General features: G+C 37.7%; 2 protein-coding genes across 3 annotated transcripts in view; one reads left to right on the forward strand and one right to left on the reverse strand.

Moving 5' to 3' along the window:
- Positions 1-2,088: 2,088 nt before the first annotated feature.
- On the reverse strand, positions 2,089-3,786 carry esm1 (endothelial cell-specific molecule 1). The gene is made up of 3 exons (XM_041970251.1): positions 3,225-3,786; positions 2,783-2,926; positions 2,089-2,618 (listed from the first exon to the last, which is right to left on the reverse strand). Exons 1-3 carry the CDS (start codon positions 3,529-3,531, stop codon positions 2,524-2,526), a joined length of 546 nt encoding a protein of 181 aa, XP_041826185.1. The 5' UTR covers positions 3,532-3,786; the 3' UTR covers positions 2,089-2,523.
- A 1,648-nt stretch (positions 3,787-5,434) lies between these two features.
- The window catches only part of LOC121629901 (probable E3 ubiquitin-protein ligase HERC1), a 43,462-nt gene continuing 28,625 nt past the window's right edge, over positions 5,435-20,271 (forward strand). For both annotated transcript variants that reach the window (XM_041969807.1, XM_041969806.1), the window contains exons 1-26: positions 5,435-5,512; positions 8,942-9,944; positions 10,974-11,069; positions 11,162-11,344; positions 11,898-12,110; positions 12,366-12,464; positions 12,600-12,696; positions 12,787-12,930; positions 13,173-13,300; positions 13,526-13,670; positions 13,774-13,945; positions 14,103-14,237; positions 14,393-14,558; positions 15,284-15,409; positions 15,714-15,938; positions 16,414-16,566; positions 16,759-16,891; positions 17,339-17,542; positions 17,658-17,882; positions 18,257-18,430; positions 18,618-18,735; positions 18,935-19,052; positions 19,286-19,487; positions 19,630-19,927; positions 20,028-20,076; positions 20,151-20,196. In XM_041969807.1, the coding sequence (XP_041825741.1) occupies positions 8,973-9,944; positions 10,974-11,069; positions 11,162-11,344; positions 11,898-12,110; positions 12,366-12,464; positions 12,600-12,696; positions 12,787-12,930; positions 13,173-13,300; positions 13,526-13,670; positions 13,774-13,945; positions 14,103-14,237; positions 14,393-14,558; positions 15,284-15,409; positions 15,714-15,938; positions 16,414-16,566; positions 16,759-16,891; positions 17,339-17,542; positions 17,658-17,882; positions 18,257-18,430; positions 18,618-18,735; positions 18,935-19,052; positions 19,286-19,487; positions 19,630-19,927; positions 20,028-20,076; positions 20,151-20,196 (4,621 nt within the window). In that variant the 5' untranslated portion in view covers positions 5,435-5,512; positions 8,942-8,972. The remainder of the gene's footprint in view (positions 5,513-8,941; positions 9,945-10,973; positions 11,070-11,161; positions 11,345-11,897; positions 12,111-12,365; positions 12,465-12,599; positions 12,697-12,786; positions 12,931-13,172; positions 13,301-13,525; positions 13,671-13,773; positions 13,946-14,102; positions 14,238-14,392; positions 14,559-15,283; positions 15,410-15,713; positions 15,939-16,413; positions 16,567-16,758; positions 16,892-17,338; positions 17,543-17,657; positions 17,883-18,256; positions 18,431-18,617; positions 18,736-18,934; positions 19,053-19,285; positions 19,488-19,629; positions 19,928-20,027; positions 20,077-20,150; positions 20,197-20,271) is intronic.

A 20,271-nucleotide genomic window follows, 5' to 3' on the forward strand; every position in this document is an offset into this window, starting at 1 on the left:
TAAACAAGAATACCAGATATTTTGTCAGATTCTACTTAATTTCATATTTAAGTTTGTGATTTAGTTTGCAATTATAGATCTAAAAAAAAGTCCAAAATGTTTTTTGAGGTAATTAATTTCAGTGATATTTTGATAAAATAAATATTTAGTATGTGACATAGAATACCTACATTTTCTTTTCTTTCTGTTTTATAGGTGCTTTTTATGGACCCTTTGTAAACATATCGCTCAGGGACTTCTTGACATTTGCATGTCAAATTTTCATTAAAGTGATAATACAGTGGATAAGAAGTGCCCTCTAAGTCTTGAATGTCAGAAAGAGTCTGTGCTGTTGTGTCACATTTAACTTCCAAGCTTTTGGAGTGTAACTTACAAAAAAAAAAAAAAAAAAAAAAATGTTGCTTTTAAATTCCTGTCCTGGGCAGACACAACAACAACAGGAAGAAGGGCCATTTTCACAGGTGTCAGGAAGCACAGGAAATAAACAGCCTGAATACTGGAAAACAGTTTTGTACCACAAAGAGTCAGAGGTGAGCTTAATATAAGATATTTATAGCAGGGGGAAAATTATTTAGAAAATTTGTTAAAGATGTTTGCCATTTTTTATTTATCTATTTATTTATTTTTATTAATCACCTTTGATTATAAAACTGCTGGATGATATTTTGTAAGCTGATACTACACTGTTTGCATATGTTCAGCTTAATCACAGACTCATAGCTAGGTCATTCATTTTAATTTCTTATTTTAAAACAATCAAACAATGTTATTTTCACCAACCCCCTACTATGGATACATCTATAATTATAACACAGCGTGTTTCACTGTAATTAAACAACAATTAACTAGGATCTTATCAGTCTTAACAGTGGTATAATTTTCAGAAAATCTACTCTCTAACCTACTATGAGATATTTTTCTTTGTATTTGTCCAGTCATACAATATTGAATGGATCAAATAGTTTATATCAGGTCAGGTCAGCTGTTTTCAGAAAAATCTGTCCCAGAAAACACAACAACAAATTAAACACAAATTTCTCAAAACAAACAAATAAAAAAACATAAGTAAATAAAAAAAAAGCTTCAAACTTCAAGTACTTAAAATTTAAACCATTTGACTATTGTTCTCATTTTGATTGATGTGAGTGCTATATTTTAGTTCAGTATCCGAGAAACTTTATTTCAAACCCTCTCCCACAGTGATTTTACATTCACTTCAGATCAGCTTTATTTTTGTGGCAGAAATTTACAACAAAGTTATCTCAAGGCACTTCACATATATGGGCTCTCTGAGCTCTTTTTTAAGCTCTTTTGAAGTATTTTCCCATTAATGAGAGTACAGTAATTCTCCTTTTTTTCTTCTTCTTCTTCTTTTTCTTGCATGGGAACAACAAGTTTTTTCCTATTTGTAGACTCCTAAGAAAGTAGGGCATTCCACAATTTCAGGGTGAAGGGTTCCTGAAAAGTTCTCAGCAGTATTAATGTCTGTTTCTGCTCCTGTTTCGATATTTCATGTCATCTTGTCATGGGAATCAAGATAAGGCAGGAATTCGCTCTTCTTAAAAGACAAACTTCTCTCCAAACTACTTAACATATTTGCACTGCTCCAAAGGCCTATTTTAAATGTAATGTAAATGAGAATTGTCTGCCAGTGCAACAGAAATTTAGAGAGAGAAAGAGAATCTCCTGAAAATATTCATGTCTGAGTCTGAGTGAAAAAGCCTGGTGCATGCAGTGTAGAATGAAAAACATGATTGGGAGTTGTATGAATTGCATTGAATTTATTTTCTATTTTTCTTTTTTTTTCATTTCTAAACTTAAATTATAGAAAGTCAGTTTAGAAATATGTCCTCCTTGTTTATCATTAAAATAAAATGACTGAAAAGGCATCTAAATGTAACATGAGGACCTATAACACTTACATAACATTAGCTTCTGCAGCTGCCTAAATTATAATCATTACAAAGCAATACATAACTGCTAACACAGCTCAGTGTTTTATCGTATGTCATCTTAGATTATGTCTTTCCTGTAGATACTAATATGTTGATCAGTTTATGGATGAATTAAGCAATGAAATGATAAAAGTCAGTGAAAATTTTGGCTTTATTGCAAGAGCATTCTCTACATGGGCTGGTGTGCCATACATGATATTGTCTGCATTGTCCTTGTTGGCTGTTCACTTGTGCAGTACAAAAAGATCATTATTTGGAATTAAAAGGGGTCAATGCCAGATGCATTTAAGGTCCTTTTGCATTTAATCTCATTCAGCACAATATGAAGGCACATGAAGACATTAAAGCAAGCTGAAACTGTCCAGAAATATAAGAACAAAGAACATTTAAACAGAATAACATAAAGATGATGGTGCTAAACAAGAACCAAACAAACAAAATAAATTTTATAACAGCTGTTAAAAATGTTTCTTTGTTTAAAATCTTTTAACATAATAAAATATAGTTTTCAGTTAATTTATAAGTTAATGCTACATTTACACTGAACAGCTTTTTTTTAAAGCAGTTGTCAGCGAGGATTGAGCTTCTTTGGAGTTGAAGATCTGCCTGTGCGCTGGTCTGTGCTCTGTGCAGAGTTCACTTCTCCAGATCCCACATCACCTCCTGACAAAACAAGAGAAATGTTCATTAATCCTTCAGTTTATGCAGCTGTTTAAATAAAATGTCTTTTTTTTTAGAAGCTTATTTAATCAGTAGGATAAATCATGTGATTCTTCACATCCCTCTGATAATTTCCTACTTGGGTGATTCTTTTTTTTTTTTTTTACCTGTTTGTGGTTCAGCCTTAAGCTTGCTGGCGATTTTGGCAAAGAATGAAAGGGTGAGACAAGCTCCAGTCTCCCTGTCACAGATGCCCCCTTTACAGTTGCATGTCTTACGACACTCAACCCCATAGGTTCCGTATGGACAGTCTGTAAAGAAAGAAAACTTTGTCATTTCGAGTATAGCAAGAAGAAAAACTGCAGGTGGACACTGCAGCAGCACTGACGCTTAAATGTCTAAATTCCCAAGTCTCCCATGATAAAAGGATAATCATCGAGTCAATGTGTAACTGAACTATGCCTGCAGATGGGAATCGATAAGCAATGGATATGTTTGTTTTTAGCTATTTCATAAAGCAACACATAGGCCAAATAGCTGAAACTCATGCAAGAGAGCGTCACTGTAATGCAGCATACAGTAAGAGCAGGTTATCTAATGTGAACATACCTTTGCAGATTCCGTATTCGTCTCCATAATCGTCTTCATCCTTGTAGAACTCGCAGAATAACCCAGGTCCGCACTTCACCCCATGCATCCCCGACACAGTGCGGTAGCAGTGCTCTCCTCTGCCTGCTGCGCACACCTGGCAACAGCCGCAGTCATCCAGGACCGTCCTTGTGCACCGCTGCGTCCCGCTGCACCGCTCCGTGATGCATCTGTCGGGGCAGTTCACCGCATACTTTGCATTGGCGCTCCAAGTCTCAGCATCGCGCACTATAAGTGAGGACAGCACTGTGAGGAGTAGAAAAGACATCACTTGATGCAGGGAATTTGCCGAGAGCTGGTGGAAGATGGGTGCCGTCCTTATGCGCGGTCTGTTGCTGTAAGAGGCAAGACACAAGTGGTCTCCTGTAAGACTTGAGAGGACTGACCTGCGGTTCACCAGGCTCTGTAGTTATCAGCAATGAACAACTTTGTTTTGCACGTGGTTTGCTTCGTCAATTTCCTCATTCCGGTGTTGTCTATTTTTTTTGTCAGTCAGTCCCCCTTTTAGAAATCCGGCTTGGAAGTGGGATTAACTCTGAACAGCCATCCAGGAACTGAAGTTTGTGTGACCTGATGTCACAAGTTATCTTTGGTTTGTTTTTGTCTGAGTAAAGGACCCCACCCCACCACTAACCTCCAATGGCACCAGGTTTGTGATGACTGAAGTGACTGAACTATTCACTTGCATTGCATTGCAATTGCATTACATGTGCTACACAAAATCTTTATACCTACTAAAACAGAGGACGAACACATTGTAAGCTTTTTTTTTTAAATAATAGACTATAAGTTATATTTATCAGACAACAGAGTAAAAAAAAAGGATTAAATGAACTGAAATGTTAATATTATGCTGTTTTTTTTTTTATATAGCCTATATAACAACCATTTGCACACACTGCCATGATCATATTGGCTTTTTGAAGCCCAAGCAAGAAAATGTGTTTTGATTTTCATTTCATGGAATAGCAATACAAAAATATAGTACCCTACTTTTGAGAAGAGTACAAATTGCAAACAAATCATCAAATCACATAACTATAAGAAATGGTTGTGGACGTTAGATCTTCGCCATCTAAATATATAATTTTCCAGCATATTGCTGATCCTGGTAAGAGTGAACATATATTTTTCTCACACTGATTTGGAGAGCACATCAAGCATCCCTTTTTTCTCCCTCAAAAGCATCTGGTCTGACTTCACATCCTTAAAAATGTGAGATTATATAACAATCCTCAATTTTGATTAATTTGATACTGACCTTGATATACCACCTAAACCTAATGATAACAAAAGCTGTGGCTGACAGGGGCAATATGAATATTACTGGAGGTTTCTCAGTTCCATTTGCCATTAAAAAAAAACAAGATTATGACAAAACATGGAAATATGTTCCTGTCTCTTCATTGCACATGATGCAAAGTTCAAAGCTTTTTGCAATTATTTTAAGTAAAAGCCTCTTTGGTTAACCTAAAAGTTGGTGCTGTTTATTTGATGTACAAAAATGAACCAACAGCAATGTCTTTAAATAAAAGGGTTTTAAGTATTTCACTTTGTGTTTTCTTGGAGATAAAATCATTCTTAAAGAGAAAGACCTTCTCATTCTGTTTCCCTTGCTCCATTACTCCTAAAGTAAAAAAAAAAAAAAAAAAAAAAAAAACTCATTAGACAATAGTATCTGCAACATACCTTCTTAACAAATTAATATCTCAAAGATGTGAAGTTAATACACTTCTTGTTTTTCTGAATATTAAAACACATTCTTTTAAAATTACCCTTAAAGAGTTTTTTTTAGGTCAGACAGCCAGAGTTGTCTTCCTTTAAATCATATGACACCTACATTTTTGTGATATCATCTTATTTTTAAAATTGTCACACTCTTATGTGCGCCTTTACGTTTTCTTTGGTGTTTTTCTTTGTGGTTGTGATTGTCTTTTTTTTTTTTTTTTTTGCCAGTGTGTACCTTGACTTGACAGATCTAGATGACTTTAGAAAATAACTCTTTTGCTGTACATATGTTGTTCAATAAAGTTGTGGGGAAAGAGAGAAAAAAAGGCAAAGCTAATCACTCCGATACACACCGTGGCGCTAACTGTGTGCTCCCACATTCGTTGCCGTCGGTGTCTCAAACACCAACGAAGAAGAAAGGGAATGAGGAGAAGGCTGACATGATATTTGTGTCCAAGGGAGACCTCACTGGGACGGGACAGGTAACGCAAACCATACATCTACGGAGCTTTCCTGTCAAGGTAACTTACATGCCTGTGGCCTTTCTAATTTTTATGACAGACTTGTAAATGTGTAACTTATACGACGTTAACGGGACACGAAGCTGTTTTGCCGTGAGCTGTCAAGCGGAGGGGCTTGGTCGGTTTTGACAGCTATGGAGTAGACTAGCGACTGCACTGCAGCCAGTGTTAGCTCAGCTGTCACTGCAAATGCATAATAATACCGGTCGTTGGGAATGACATGGCGCAGTCTGCCTTCACATTTACATATTAAATCGTTCGTGCTGGTGTAGGCATCAAGCTAGAGCCAAGAAGGAGATGTCAGCCATGAATCGTTAAGATTACAATTTCTGACAAACGCTGCAAAGTAAGAAAGCAGATGCTGTCGCCCCTCTAGAGGATGTCGTAAATAAATTAAATAACTTATCTGGCTGGTCATTAGACTGGATGCCCATTGCCTGACAACATGTAATTAGGGTCGAAAATGAGCTTTTAGTCCACTGTCTTTTTTTTTAAACAAGATAACTAGATTTATGCCAGACACATATTATGAAACTAATACGATTTGATATCATCTGTCCATTGCTGGTTTTTGACAGCCATCCCCGCACTCATAGTATAAATGCTTATGTGGACGTGGTTGTCCTGGCAACAGCATCCAAACCGTCCTCTGATTAACCCAGTAACTTCTTCCAGTTCATCCTGGATGACTTTACAGCCTTGTCTCCTCCAGCTGGCCTCAGGTCAGTCAGTCTGTGGGGTCTCATCTCTTTGCACCAAATTATGGGCGTACAGGAGCCAGAATCACCTCATCTGTCATCGGTCAAAGTGGATGGTGAATAAGGGCTCAGCAATTGATCCAAATCCAGTCTCATCAGGATATGATCCCATGTGCTCTTTGGTGTTCTATCTTCTTAGACGTTGAGCATCTTTTTACATTTTCTAGGAGGCTATTGAACAAAACAATATGAAGACATGTGACACTGAGCTGTTAATTAATTTCAATGTCTTTACAGAAACATTTAATAACTTGAAGGGAAAGGAAACTTATTATCCAGTTAAATAATGCAGTACTGCAGTTGCTGTTTTGATGAATCAGTATCATTGATGTTTTTAGGTATGATCAATACAATTTAAATTTCTTCTAATGATATATTTCAGTCATTAATTTAGCTTAATATGAAATGTTGACAGCAGTTTTTGTTTTGTATTAATGAATGTGCTTTTGTATATCCAAAGTCTAAATACTCTGATGAAGTGATATTTGTTACACTGAGTCTGAAAACAGATGCTTAATAAAAAAAATGAATGAAAAATAGAGAGAGAGAGGTTGTTATCAGCCATGCTTGCACTTTATATTTCTGTTTTATTTTTCTTGCAAGTGGTTGTCTGACTGTTGAACCCACTACTATATCAATGCTTGCTGTTATTTTTGGTCTGGTGGAAACCATATAGCCCTGCAATCCTCAGGCATGGCAAGAGAGAGAGATGACGCTCTGTGACTTTGGTCTATGATCAAATTGGCATGCTCACATGTTTAGCAGCATGTGAATTGCATTCTCTTACAAATAGTGCTTCATGTTTTGTTACAGGTTTTAATTATAGCAAGCAGGAGTCAACTTTTAGTGTGGAGATTTCCTTTAGAATCTAGCATCGTTTTTATTATATTCAGCGGTTATTTTTAATCTCATTTATGTTTATTTGGCAAGAAGGTTAATTATACCACAGGAACTAGAAATGTATTTAGAACCAAGTAATATTTCAGAAGATCATAATGAATATATTTCTAACACAACTAAAAGGGATGTTAAAGCTACTGAACTATTTTGTTCATAAGATTTTGATGTGGATATGCTTTAGTATATCATGAGAACGTTATAAATCCAGTGTTCCCATGATCCCAAATAAATGTTTACATGCATATTGTGACGGTCATATTACATCTTTACAGTTAAGTTGCATGATTTTTGATTTAATTATCTATAATGCAAAAGGGAAAAGTCAATTCTCCATTTTGACACTCACCCTTAATTTACTTGCAATTTCTGATTGCGATTACAATGTTTTGCTGTTATTCAAAGGAACATTGTGAAGCAATTACTGACATCTAGTGGTTAAGTTGAAGATTGCAATCATCTTGCATACTGATCTAGTTTTGCCAGATCTTGTGACTGTAACAAATAACCAGATCTATTTTATATTGTTTGGACCTGGCAACACAACCACTGATTCCTTCAAAGTCTTCATCTAGATAGCCACTGAACAATATTCTTCCTTAATGTATGTGCTATAGTGCTAATATAATTATCCCAAATAAAAAGACCTCCCGTACTAATAAATGAAAGTGGTTCTTTCTAAGGTTAGTAAAATCCAGTGATTGCATAATGATAGAAACAAAGTTTTTAATAATATATTTGTTTCGTCATACACTTTTGTTATTACTACATTTTGTAACCTTAAACCTAATAGATACTTAACATTGGAGGAGTCATTATATCAAATGTTACAAAAGTCAGATTACACAAAATATGAAAATGAGAGAAGTATAACTCAAAGCAAGGCTGCTTACTGCCTAGGCTGAATTAAAAAAAAAAATATTAATAATAAAAAGTCTTAGATTTAGATCCCTATCAGAATAAACATCAAACATTTGAAGTTCTACTTTCGAACATTCCACTCCCTGGTTAAAACTATTCATGCAAATCTATATTCTTTAACTTCATAACTTCCTTGGTAGTCAGTAAAAAGGGAAAAAATAAGTATTTTTTTGGGGACTTATTAGTTTCTGTCTCTGAGAGAGTGGTAAAAAAGAAGTCAAGAACCATCTTATTTTAACCAAATAATAAACATTGTACCAATTTTATATGAGATGTGTTTGATAATTAGCATGTTAAGTACTGCCATATAGAAAACTTATAATATAGTGTATCTCCTAAATATCAGTGGCAGATTTGTTCTTTATTGTGTTAGAAAATAGAACCAACTGCAGACTAACAACTTGGGACTGCATAACACAACAGGTGGTAAACTCATAGTTTACCACCTGTAAATTAAGTCATGATAAGGCATCTACATGCCTTTATGCTGTAGCATAATAACTTGAGAGACATAATTCTTCTCATTAGTGTGGGTGTGTTAGCTGTTATCAAGGGGTGAGCTGACCTATTTAATGGATACCCACTGGGCCTGTGGCATTAGCCCAGATGTAACCTGCTGTAAGCTAGTAAATTGCCAAGACAAAAGAGAAACCTGACACCTTCACACTGAATATACTTAGCAGGAAAACACTTTATAGCATGATCTTTCAGCAGCAAATATTTACTATAAATTAATGACACAGTTGAGTTATTGCATTGTCAATCAAGTAGGAGGGATTAATTTGTGTGAATTTTATAAATCTGCCAATTCAGATTAAACCCTTATTTAATTATCTTACTGTTTGTTTTTCAGGTATGCAATAGAGTGCAGATAATGCACAGACATGGTGCCTTGTCAAACCCATGTGTTGCTGAAGTGGCAGGAGCACTTCAATAGCTCCTGGGCTGCAGAAGATAGTGTACAGACAGCCAGGAGACATGGTGCTGCTGTGCTCTACAATAAGCTCCTTTACAACAAGGAAGTGGTGACTCTGGCCCAACCTGTCCAAGAACTTGTTGGCCCACGGCTGCCAGACTTTGAGTGTGATTCCAGCGCATCGGTGGAGAAGGAAGAGTATCTGTCGTCCCTGCTCCATAGTCAACGATGGCTGGCTCACCGTATGCTGACACAAACCTCCTACACCCTGGGGCTCCACCACAGGCTGGTAGTTCTACAGAGGATCTACTACGCACTTCACAGCAAGTACCATGACAAATTCTGCATGCAGCTGCCATCCCAGTCCACAGACAGTGGGGCTGAGCGTGGGCAAGTTGAGCTGGCCTCAGAACCTTGCCTGCCAGGGGGAGCATGCAAAATCAAGTCAGGTACAGATGTTCTGATAGAAATGGGTGTGAGGACGGGTTTGAGTCTACTCTTCTCATTACTGCAGCAGAACTGGAGATATGCAGCTTCTGTTCATCCGGAGTCTGTGCTTTGCAATGATGTGCTTGCCACAGCATCCTCTGTCCTGGCTTCACTGCCTCCACTTTCTCTTGCTAATGAGAATAAGATCCCATCAGTGGGTTTGGACTGCCTAGCACAAGTGGCTGATTTCCTAAAGAAGACATCAGTGAGCAGTGGGAGTGGTGGGGCAGACCCGACTGGACGGAGACTAGCGCTGGAGCTGCTGCTGGGCCTGGCCATGCAGAGAGGCTCTCTGAAGTTTCTGCTGGAGTGGGTGGAGGTAGCTTTAGCTGCTTCCATGTCCTCCCCCACCTGTATTCTGTCTTCCTCCTCTTCATTAAGCTCCCAGCAGTCAGCTGGTGTAGGTTTTGATGTCATTCAGCAAACACTTCTACAAATGAAGCAATATTCGGTATGTTACCTTCTCTTTGTATTCAGACTTATTGTGTTTGAAGTAATCTTCTTTTTGCCATTACTGTCATTATAATGCAGTACTACTGTATACATTACAGACTATTAGGAGCATCTATTGAACTCCCTGTGCTAATTTTTGATTTTTTTTTCATATTTCCTGTTAAATGTTTCACATATCTGTTTGAACTTAACAGAACATAACATCAGATTAAATCATTTTTTTATTATTTTGTAAATGTATTGATAATGAAAACATCGGTTTTCAAATTTCCAATTATCAAAATGACCCCCCCCCCCCCCCACACACACACACATCTTTAAAAGATACAATACTAAAATACTAAATAAATGTATTCCACAAATGTTGCTCAGAATGTTGAGAACAATATTTTACCTTTAAATTCTTGTATTAGCTATCAGTTCATTCTCTACTCACTCATCTATGTGCAGTGGCAGAGGTTTTGATCAGGAGTGCCCATACTGTACTGTATATATGAACAGATTCATTTGAAGCTTGGGAGATGCATAAGTCTGCAAATGAGGATTAAGACTGAGCCAGTCTTCCTGCCCTAATATGTGTATCGAGTCATCCTAATCAGCTTTGCAATTTTTCCACACAAATGACAACTAGAATTGACTGTTGCAAGTATATATGTTATTTTTATGTTACTTTTTTCTTGTGTAGATGCCAAAGTGTACTACTTTTCATAGTGCAGTGATTTTATAGGCATATCCTACTTAAGAACTGAAAAAAAACCAAATGAAGGACCACACAGCTTTGAAGAACAGTCTAGATCTAGATTTGTTTTTGATGAAAGGAATAATTGGACCACAACCACTTCCTAACTAGTACATCCGCATAGAGCCAAGTCTCTTCTTCTTTTTCTTTGTTGACTTCATCCTGCTTGTTAATGCAGTGATATGTCTGTCTCAAAATCCAAAACCACATAATATCTCCAGAGACTAAGTCTATCTTCACAGTGAACACATCCTTTGCTGAAGGATAAAAATAAATGATTTTTCATAGGGTTTTCGCGGGGATGCTGTCAACACTCAGGTGCTTACAAAAGATGCAGATGGACTTTGTCGACTCTCCCAGGCAGCTCTCTGCTTGTTTGAGGAGGTAAAAGGCAGCTTAGCAGCATATAGTACATATTGACAACAAAAAGACCTCTAACACTTTCCTTCAAATCATACCCTCTTCTACTTTAACAGGTATGTAACTTGGCATCTTACTGCCTGTGCTCGTGCAGCACCGAAGCAGCGACTCCTGGCACTGAGAGTGATGCAGTCATGGTGTATGTGTGGGGCAGCAACAGCAGCCATCAGCTGGCTGAGGGAACTCTGGAGAAAATCTTGCTGCCAAAACTAACACAGGGCTTCAGTGATGCACAAATGGTACATTTGCCCTAATATGTCACCTTTCTAGTGGTTTCAAGGTTTTAATATTGTATTTAATTCCATGTAGTCATTTTTATACAAATTGTGTAATGCATTCAAGTAGTTCTACATCCTTTTTTACTAATATCAATGATATTCCAGTGTAAGACATACACATTTTTTTATATGACTTAAGATTTTTCCCCAAACATTTAGTTAATTTTCTGGAAAGCAAAGTGCTTTCACCACTCCTTTTATACTACTTAATTTTTTCATCTTTGATCCTGCATATTTAGTGTGAGCTTTCCCAATACCACCACAGTGAATGCATAGCCCTGTCTTTGCTGCATGGAGGTGGGAGTGTGAAAATATGTGGTTGTGCAGATGGTATTGAGGAAATTACATTTATAGATGGTAACAATAATGTCTGTGAATAAACCAAATTACCAGCTACTAAGATGATTCCCAGTTTCTAGAAGCTTGTAGGAAGAAGCATAGTCCAGCATGATGATTAAAAATCACATGAGATTTTTTCCTAAATACCTGAATGTCCACTTTGTCCTTCTTTCAGATTGAGGCAGGCCAGTACTGTACCTTCTCTGTATCTGCTGACGGCTCAGTGAAAGCTTGTGGAAAAGGCAGCTACGGCCGCTTAGGACTGGGAGACTCAAACAACCAGTCCATGCCAAAGAAGCTTGTGCTGGAGCCACATAGAAACATGAAGAAAGTATCCTCCTCAAAGGGCTCTGATGGGCACACTTTGGCTATCACTGTGGAGGGAGAGGTGAGAAGTTGACACCACTTAAATTATATACCTCATTTGGCAGTTTTACATCTCTATTCCTCTCAGATAATTCATTCAAATGAGCTTTCTGACTTTTAGAGTAATATTTTAGTTTTATTAGACTGCCTGCAGCATACAGAAGTCATGGTCTATACTCACTGTTTTTAAACTTACTTTTTCTGTGAATGTTTCAACATTTATTTGATGATTAAATTAACAAAGTTTTTTTTTTTTTTTTAAATGCATATCTTTCAGGTGTTCAGTTGGGGTGATGGAGAGTATGGGAAACTGGGACATGGCAACAGTGCTACACAGAAATACCCCAAAATCATACAAGGACCGTTGTTAGGCAAGGTAAGCCTGCAGGAAATGCAGACATTTATGGGAAAAATTGATTAAAAATGTTGCTTTGGTTATCCATCCACGTTTTTTTTCTTCAATAATAATATGAGATTGAATATTTTTTACATGTCATGGTTTGTCTCACAGGTGGTTGTTTGTGTGTCTGCTGGCTACAGACACAGTGCTGCTGTAACTAACGACGGAGAGCTTTATACATGGGGAGAAGGGGACTTTGGCAGACTTGGTACACACAATATTTTTGGAAATATCTTGTCTGAAAAGTTTTGAAATATTAGTAACAACCTTTGTTGTCCTGTGCCTTTACTTGGTTCAGGTCACAGTGATAGCCAAAGTCGCAACGTGCCCACACTAGTGAAGGATATCAGTGGTGTGGGGAACGTGGCCTGTGGCAGCTCTCACACCATTGCTGTGGCCCAGGATGGACGCACCGTGTGGTCTTTTGGAGGAGGAGACAATGGTGAGTCATCAGATTATGCACAGTCTGATTTAAAAACATCTGGTAGGATCTTTGTGAACCCACTGTAATCATGCTTTGAGTATTTTCTTTCAATTTAGCACATTTATTTATGTACAGAATATAATCAGCTATAAAAATTATACCTATGCTTTTTCTCTTATAAACACTTCCAGTGTAGTATCATTTTTGTGCTGTGATTATAGAAGTGTAAGCTAAGGTGAGGATATGACTCATCTCTGCAGGTAAACTGGGTCATGGAGATACAAATCGTGTGTATCGTCCCAAGGTCATAGAGGCTCTACATGGATTTATCATCAGGAAAGTGTGTGCAGGCAGTCAGTCATCGCTAGCCCTGACATCTGCAGGACAGGTAACATTCAGCGGTTTAAGTTAGATTAGGATTTTTCATGTCAAAACTGGCTTGTATGTGGTATGAACACTATTTGACAAAATAACTTAATCTTGTGACTTAAGTGCTTCTTACAATCTGTCACCAGCTCTCGCTTTTAGCAAAGCCAGTCAAGTTGTAAAAGAAATTAAAAACAAAATAGATGATTTTTGGGGATTTGTACATTTTCCTGTACCTGTATTTTAGGTCTTTGCATGGGGTTGCGGCTCATGTTTAGGATGTGGCTCCTCTGAAACAACCTCACTGAGGCCTAGGTTCATAGAAGACCTGGGTATCACTAAGATTATTGACATCTCATGTGGGGACAGCCACTGTCTGGCTCTGTCTCATGGTAAGATATCTTTAGCGGTAATTGGTCAGGTACTCGGATGCTTAGTACAAATGTACAAAGAACTTAGCTCTGGTTACAACATGTTGTGCTCTTCTGTCGTTAGAGAATGAAGTGTATGCATGGGGCAACAACACAATGGGCCAGTGTGGGCAAGGCCACACTTCTACTCCTATTACCAAACCCAAGAAAGTGCTTGGCTTAGAGGGGGTGTCAATTCAGCAAATCACCGCTGGGACCTCTCACAGTCTGGCATGGACTGCAGTTCCTACTGACAGGTAAAAACTCAATCTCAGTTGAAACAAATACTACAGTCTTTAGTGCCGGATTCCTTTTGTTTGTTTTTTTTATGTTTCTTTGTTATTATGGAACATTTGTACAGTTCTGTAATGTGGAATATGTGCACATTTTGAGATTTATTATTGATTATGACAGGCAACTAGTGGCATGGCACAGGCCGTTTTGCGTCGACCTGGAAGAGAGCACATTTGCCTACTTGCGTAACTTCCTAGAAAGTTACTGTGATGGCATCAGTGATGATACACCCCCTGCTCCTTTTTTATCTAAAAGGTATGACATGAACATGTATCTTCTGTTACCACATACAGTACGTGTTTGCCTCGAGATTCAGAATTATTTACAACCATTGAAAGGACACACTGACTCCCCACTTGCCTTTTCTGCTCTCCACCTGACTCACACTCCTAATTGTCCATGTTTCTCAGGGATCACCATCATTTCCTTTTGCTGTGCATGAAGCTGCTGTCCATCCACTTGTCCTTGGCCCATGCAGGGGGCACTGGTGCCATGGTTCTGGGTGCTCAGGGCAGGCCCCTGAGAAATCTGCTCTTTAGACTCATAGATACCAACATGCCAGACTCCATACAACAAGTAAACCTACTATTATTACTTTTGTAGTATACTTGCCACCATATTTAATGACAGGATTTAAAGGAAGAGATAGTCTTGCCTGACAGTGTAGGTACCAAGCTTGGGCATGCACATGCCCAGTTTTAGCTTTATCTTTTAGTCCCCACTGTGGGACTATTAAAGGATTATCTTATTTAAAGATAGAATAAATATTAAGTGAGTGGTGGTTCTTGTAGTAATTGTGAAACGAATCAGCATAAAGACCTGCAAAGACTTTTGTTGTGCTCCTGGTTAGCAACTGTCTGCGAGGGGGCAAACCCTGAACTGGTGTTTCAGGATGAGCAGGGTGTTTTGACTCTAAACCTACAGAGCTCAAATAACCTTTGGCTAATATTTTGCTGATAACAAAAAGCATATTTAGATGTCTAACGGAGTCTAGACCTGATCTGACCAAGAAGCATATCGAGCAGAAATTATCATAATGTAGCAGTTCATCAGTGTAATTTCTGTATTGTGCTATAACAAAACTCTGACATGGTAGTCAAAGCCCAGTAGTGATGAAATAAAATATAATTAAATGAAAACTACTTTATTTATCATAGAGGGAAATTTCAGTGTTGTAGTAGAGTTTTTTTATATGATATTTGATATATGTGATATGATATCTTATCTCTTACTTGCAACGATACTAACATGAAATCTTGTGTTTATTTTCTTGTTGTGTTGATATTTCTGTCAATCATCAGGCAGTTTTGAACACTCTGTCTATTGGTTCGTCCCTGCTGTTGCCTCCACTGAAGGAAAGAACAGAATTGCTCCTCTCCCTTCTTCCTCAGGGTCCTCAGAGTTTAAATGTACTCTCCAAAGGACAGGTATTTAAGTTGACCAAATATTTTGTTATGCATTCTTCCAAGGACAGAAAGTTGGCTTTTAAAGAAGGTGTTAATGGAGGACATAGATAAACAGTTTAAACAGTTTTTATGTAAAAATGCACAGTATTTTGTCTGAGCTGCTTTTTGGACCAATGCAAGTAGTTGGCTTGAAGATGAATGTTTAGATAGAAAAACAAGTTAGTGTTGCAAGACAATATGTGATAGAGCTTGTTGGAATGCTGTGTAAGCATGTTACAGAAAAATTTTATACCAGAATTTTTTGTTCTTCTTTCCTCTCTCAAAGCGTTTGCAGTTAGACATGGTTCTCAGCAGCCTTCAGGACCAGAGCCATGTCGCCTCTCTACTAGGTTACAGTAATTTTGGCGAAGTGACAGCCGTGGGACCTCCACTGACTCCTGCTATGTCAGTCCGTGCTCCTTCCTCTACAAGCTCAGCTGATGCCTACGACCCTTTGCACTTAGCAGAAGTGCTGATGAAAACCCTGCTGCTTAGCATCGGCTTTTACACGGTATGACACTGACTTTGATGTGTGTTTTAAAGAGGGAGGGGTTTACAATTTAGGTCAGGACAAAAGTTGTACTTTGTCAAATCCTAATTGTCAATTCAGAATCTTAAAAATAGTTTTCATCTGTAATTTGCCCTGTTGGGATTAAAAAAAAGTTTAACATGAAATAGCTATTACTCTATTTAAAAAAAACAAACATATGAAAAAATACCTGTACAAAAGAAACTAATACATGCACATTTTCATCATATTTAAAAAGACTTGGTTTGATTTAAACAACCTTTATGCAATCATTTGTTTTGACCATTAACTAGATTTCCTTTATCTAGATTTAATATGCTTTATCTTAAGCTGCTGGTTATTTGCAAGTAACTTCAACTTCTGTTAATTTGAAGTATAAAAAATGACTATTTTGTTCATTATTTTTGGATGTTTTTTTAATATTCTGCATGCTTCCTGTTCTTCTATGTTCATAAAGGAACAGCAATTTGGGGAGTTAGAGAAAAACAGTGATAAACAACTATCTGGTGATAGTCAGGGGCAAACTGATCCACCATCTCACTTCCACCAGCTGCTGTCTGGACTTCATAGACACCTGCTTGCCCACTGCTACATTCATTCCAGCCCAGAGGTAATGAATGTGCCAAATTTAACAGAAAAAAAATATGCATAATATTAAAATAAACAGGTCTACAAAAATAATTAACCTGAAAAATGCCTTTGGATATCAACAAGTCATGTATGGTTAAATCTTGTATTTATTTAAAGAAATCTTTATTGTTGTAGCTGTGCTCATGTTCATATTGTTTCTGCTGCTGTGTAGGATGGCAGCAGCGTAACACTGCTGCGTGAACATCTTTACTTGCTGCTTCCCTGTGCTGCGGAAACACTCAAGAGATCAACCAAGCTGTTAAAGAAGAGCTTTCCAGACAAACAAATTATTAAAAAGTTGCACAGTAAGGCTTCCAACGAGAGTTATTTTAGCCCAGTTATCACACTGTCTTACATATTTTTTATGTTAGTGAACAGATGATGTTTTACAATGATTTCTTTTTCTATTATTCATTAACTTGTCTAAGGACACATTAAAGGTTTTGTAAAAAATATTTCCATTTTTCACTATAAGTAATGCTAATTCATAATAATATGAAGTACTTTTTTACTTTATTTGCTTGATTAATCTCAAGGTTATACCCATATATTTTAGAGCTGTGCACAGTTGGGTTGGTGAGCTTTATTAGATGACAAACACATATACACTCTCTAGAAATAGATCTGAAAACCCACAATTTGATCTCTAAGCTCTATTTCATTTTAAAACCTGTTTGTGTTTTTCACTATGTATTTATTTGTTCTAAGCAGTCATTCGCATCCTCCTATCTCTTGTCTCAATTTTGTCACAGTGGTGTTGTACAATTCAGTGGCTGGTAGCCTGCTGTGCCAGGTAATGTACTCCTTGCTGCTGCTGCCTCTGGGTACAGTTCAACCTCTCCTGAGCCATTTACTTTTTTTGTTGGAGCACCTGAATGATTTCAACAGTTTGCTGCCAGAGACGGTCCTTCTGGAGGAACAAGAACTGGGAGTGGAAACTCAAAAAGCCTGCTCAGGTCAGTTCAGTCAAACTCAAAACTTGGTTTATTTTTATTGTTATTAGTCCCTGCATTGTTGCACTAACAGCAAAGTACAGACTAGTTTAAAAATGACAGCGGAGCTTTCTTACAGACAAAAATGAAGAAAATGCCAGCCTTGGACAGCAGCAGCAACAGGAGGAAGAGTGCATATGGGTTTGGCTGTTGGACCTGGAACGGTCAACTGCCTTGGCAGTCGGCCGTTGCCTTGGTGGTATGTTGCAAGGACCACCGCCTTCACTCCAGGAGAAAACATCAGAGATCTGGCTATCAGATGTCCTCCTCAGGAATGGTCTTGAAATGGACTTTGAACAGCTGGGTAGGAAAACAAACTGCTTGCTCAACAGAGAGCAGATTTCTTCCCATGATTTATTTTAATCTCTTTGGTAACACTTGCAATAAAAGCAAGCATTTCAACTGTTTTGTAAGCAAGCAGATCGAGAATGTGTTACAGACTACCATGAGTGAAAATGAAAGTTGACACAAGCAGTGGTAGTGGTCGGTACAGGCAATGCAATTATTTGCAGTTATGTCACTTATTTTCAAATTGGGCCACATGTGTGTATATTAATTAATTAAAAAAATAATTAATATACTTACTTACTTACTTATTTGATAGACCTGAGATTGTAGGCTGTATTAAGGCTGATGTAATTTATGGTTAGATTTTCCAAGACATGCTTTCTCCTGTAGACGCCAACCTGGCATGGCTGACTGAGGTAGTGCTGCTGGGCAGTAGTGATGCCAGACTAGCAGAGCTGAGTCTTACTGAGGATACCAGGACTTTACTGGAACTGGCTCTGGGATCCACCAGAGGACCTGCAGGTGTCCTGTGGTGGAACATGGAGGAGTATGCCCACAGTAAAGGTATTCTGACTTTTATGTTTGTACATTTTAAATGCTTTATTCTTTGAAGGTTTTTATTATGACAATGGACTTATTGCCTATAATAAAAACTTTATCATAGATTCCATTAGTAATCCTGTTGAACAGTCAGCGTGTTTATCCTGTTTGTGACTTTGTTGTAATTCATCTGTGTTGTTTGCTGCGACAGCAGAATGGGAGAGTGGAAGCTCTTCAGGGGATTGTCTGCTGCAGATTGTCTGTCGCTGCAGTCTGGCTGCACTCCTTAAACACACTGGACTGCAGAATGAGGCCCGTTGGCAGGACAGGTCTGTAAACACAAAATACTATTAGATAAAACCATTAATGGAAGCGCTATTTATGTAGTGCTTCAATTAATGGTTTGTAAATGACGTAATGTAAATGACGGCCAGTATATAAAAGTTTTTCTGTATAAACTGTCATATGTGGAATAATATAAATAAATAATTTGCTAACAGTTCACTCTGTCTTTTTCTATTGGGGCAGATATGAGCCCTCTGAGATACTGTTCGATGTCTATGAAACAGTTTATAAAATCAGAAGCACTCTGATGGCCCTAAAAAACTCTCCAAAAATCTCACAAGGGCAAGCAGCTACCAAACAGGTACTATTACCAATAATACTGAACATAACAATTGAACCGTAGTATATTTCTTGCTAGTTATTTTGAAGAAAATTAGACAATTGTTATCATTAGTAGCAATTTACATGATATTTTATATTTTTTCTGCAAATATACAATATATTATATAATACAGCAGAATTGGACTTTCTTGTAATCTGGTAAATTGAAGTTGTTAAAAAAAGGTGTATTTAAGCGCCCTCTTAAAATTGCAGAACTCTCAGTCTCCTCAAAGTCCAGATGGAGATAGGCAAGAACCAGGCACATCAGTGGAGCAGGTGGAAAAGAATCACGAGCAGCAATCACGAAGTCATTGTAACCGGGAGGTGCAGGTTCCTCCCCTTTCTCCCGCAAACCACAACCAGGACGAGGCCACCGATGAGGACAGACTTAGCAACAGTCGTATGTACCTGTCAGGTCAGATGTCTCTATTTCTGCTGAACAATGTTAAAAATGTATTTTTTTTTTATCTTGGTATTTTAATACTTGCTGCAGAAATAAATATACACACATGTACATTACAATACAATGGAATCTCCAGCTTTACCTGTCTCTGCAGAAGTACTAGAGTCATTCATGGCAACCCGGGAATCCATGCAAGTACAGCAAAACGTGACGGTGTACGAGTCGTTTGGCACTTCTACCCTCCCCAGCAGCATGGAAAGCCCCGTTAGCCCAGAGAGAGAGCTAGATCACAAACAACAAGGAGAAAATCAGAGAGAATCTGAGGAGAACTTGTCCTTCCCAGCTGCCTGTCATCTGGTGTTGTCCCGATGTCTTTTTCTCCTGCTGGGAGTCAGGCCTGCTTGGGTGGAGCCCAGTGAAGGGGAAAATAGTCATACTTTGACTATAACAAGGTAGATTATGTTTTATTCATGTTGTGTTTGGTTGGTCTCTTTTAGTGTTTGTTTTAGTATTTTATGTGACCACTAAATTTCTGCACCATCTCACTTTAAGGAAATCATCAAAAGAGTCTTTCACAGTGACTGTTAATGGACGGAAACAGGTATGTTTTATTTTGTAAAGACATCTCACTCTACAAATGCTATTTAGTATTAATACTCTGTTTGTTTTGTTTAGTTTGAACAATCCAAACACTCTCCTGGATCTTCCAAGGTTAAATTGGGTAAGTGTATACTATTTACTTCTGAATATTTATTCAGTTAAAGCATATTCTAAAAATGTTACAAATAAAACTCTG

The sequence above is a fragment of the Melanotaenia boesemani genome, chromosome 19 (genome assembly GCF_017639745.1).
Source record: "Melanotaenia boesemani isolate fMelBoe1 chromosome 19, fMelBoe1.pri, whole genome shotgun sequence".
NCBI lineage: Eukaryota > Metazoa > Chordata > Actinopteri > Atheriniformes > Melanotaeniidae > Melanotaenia > Melanotaenia boesemani.

Excerpts from the sequence above, each read along its gene's own strand:
- esm1 (XM_041970251.1), bottom strand. The coding sequence starts at position 3,531 with ATGTCTTTTCTACTCCTCACAGTGCTGTCCTCACTTATAGTGCGCGAT. Across the intron at positions 2,927-3,224 it reads CGAATACGGAATCTGCAAAG|ACTGTCCATACGGAACCTAT; the intron begins GTATGTTCACAT and ends CTTTCTTTACAG. Across the intron at positions 2,619-2,782 it reads TAAGGCTGAACCACAAACAG|GAGGTGATGTGGGATCTGGA; the intron begins GTAAAAAAAAAA and ends TTGTTTTGTCAG.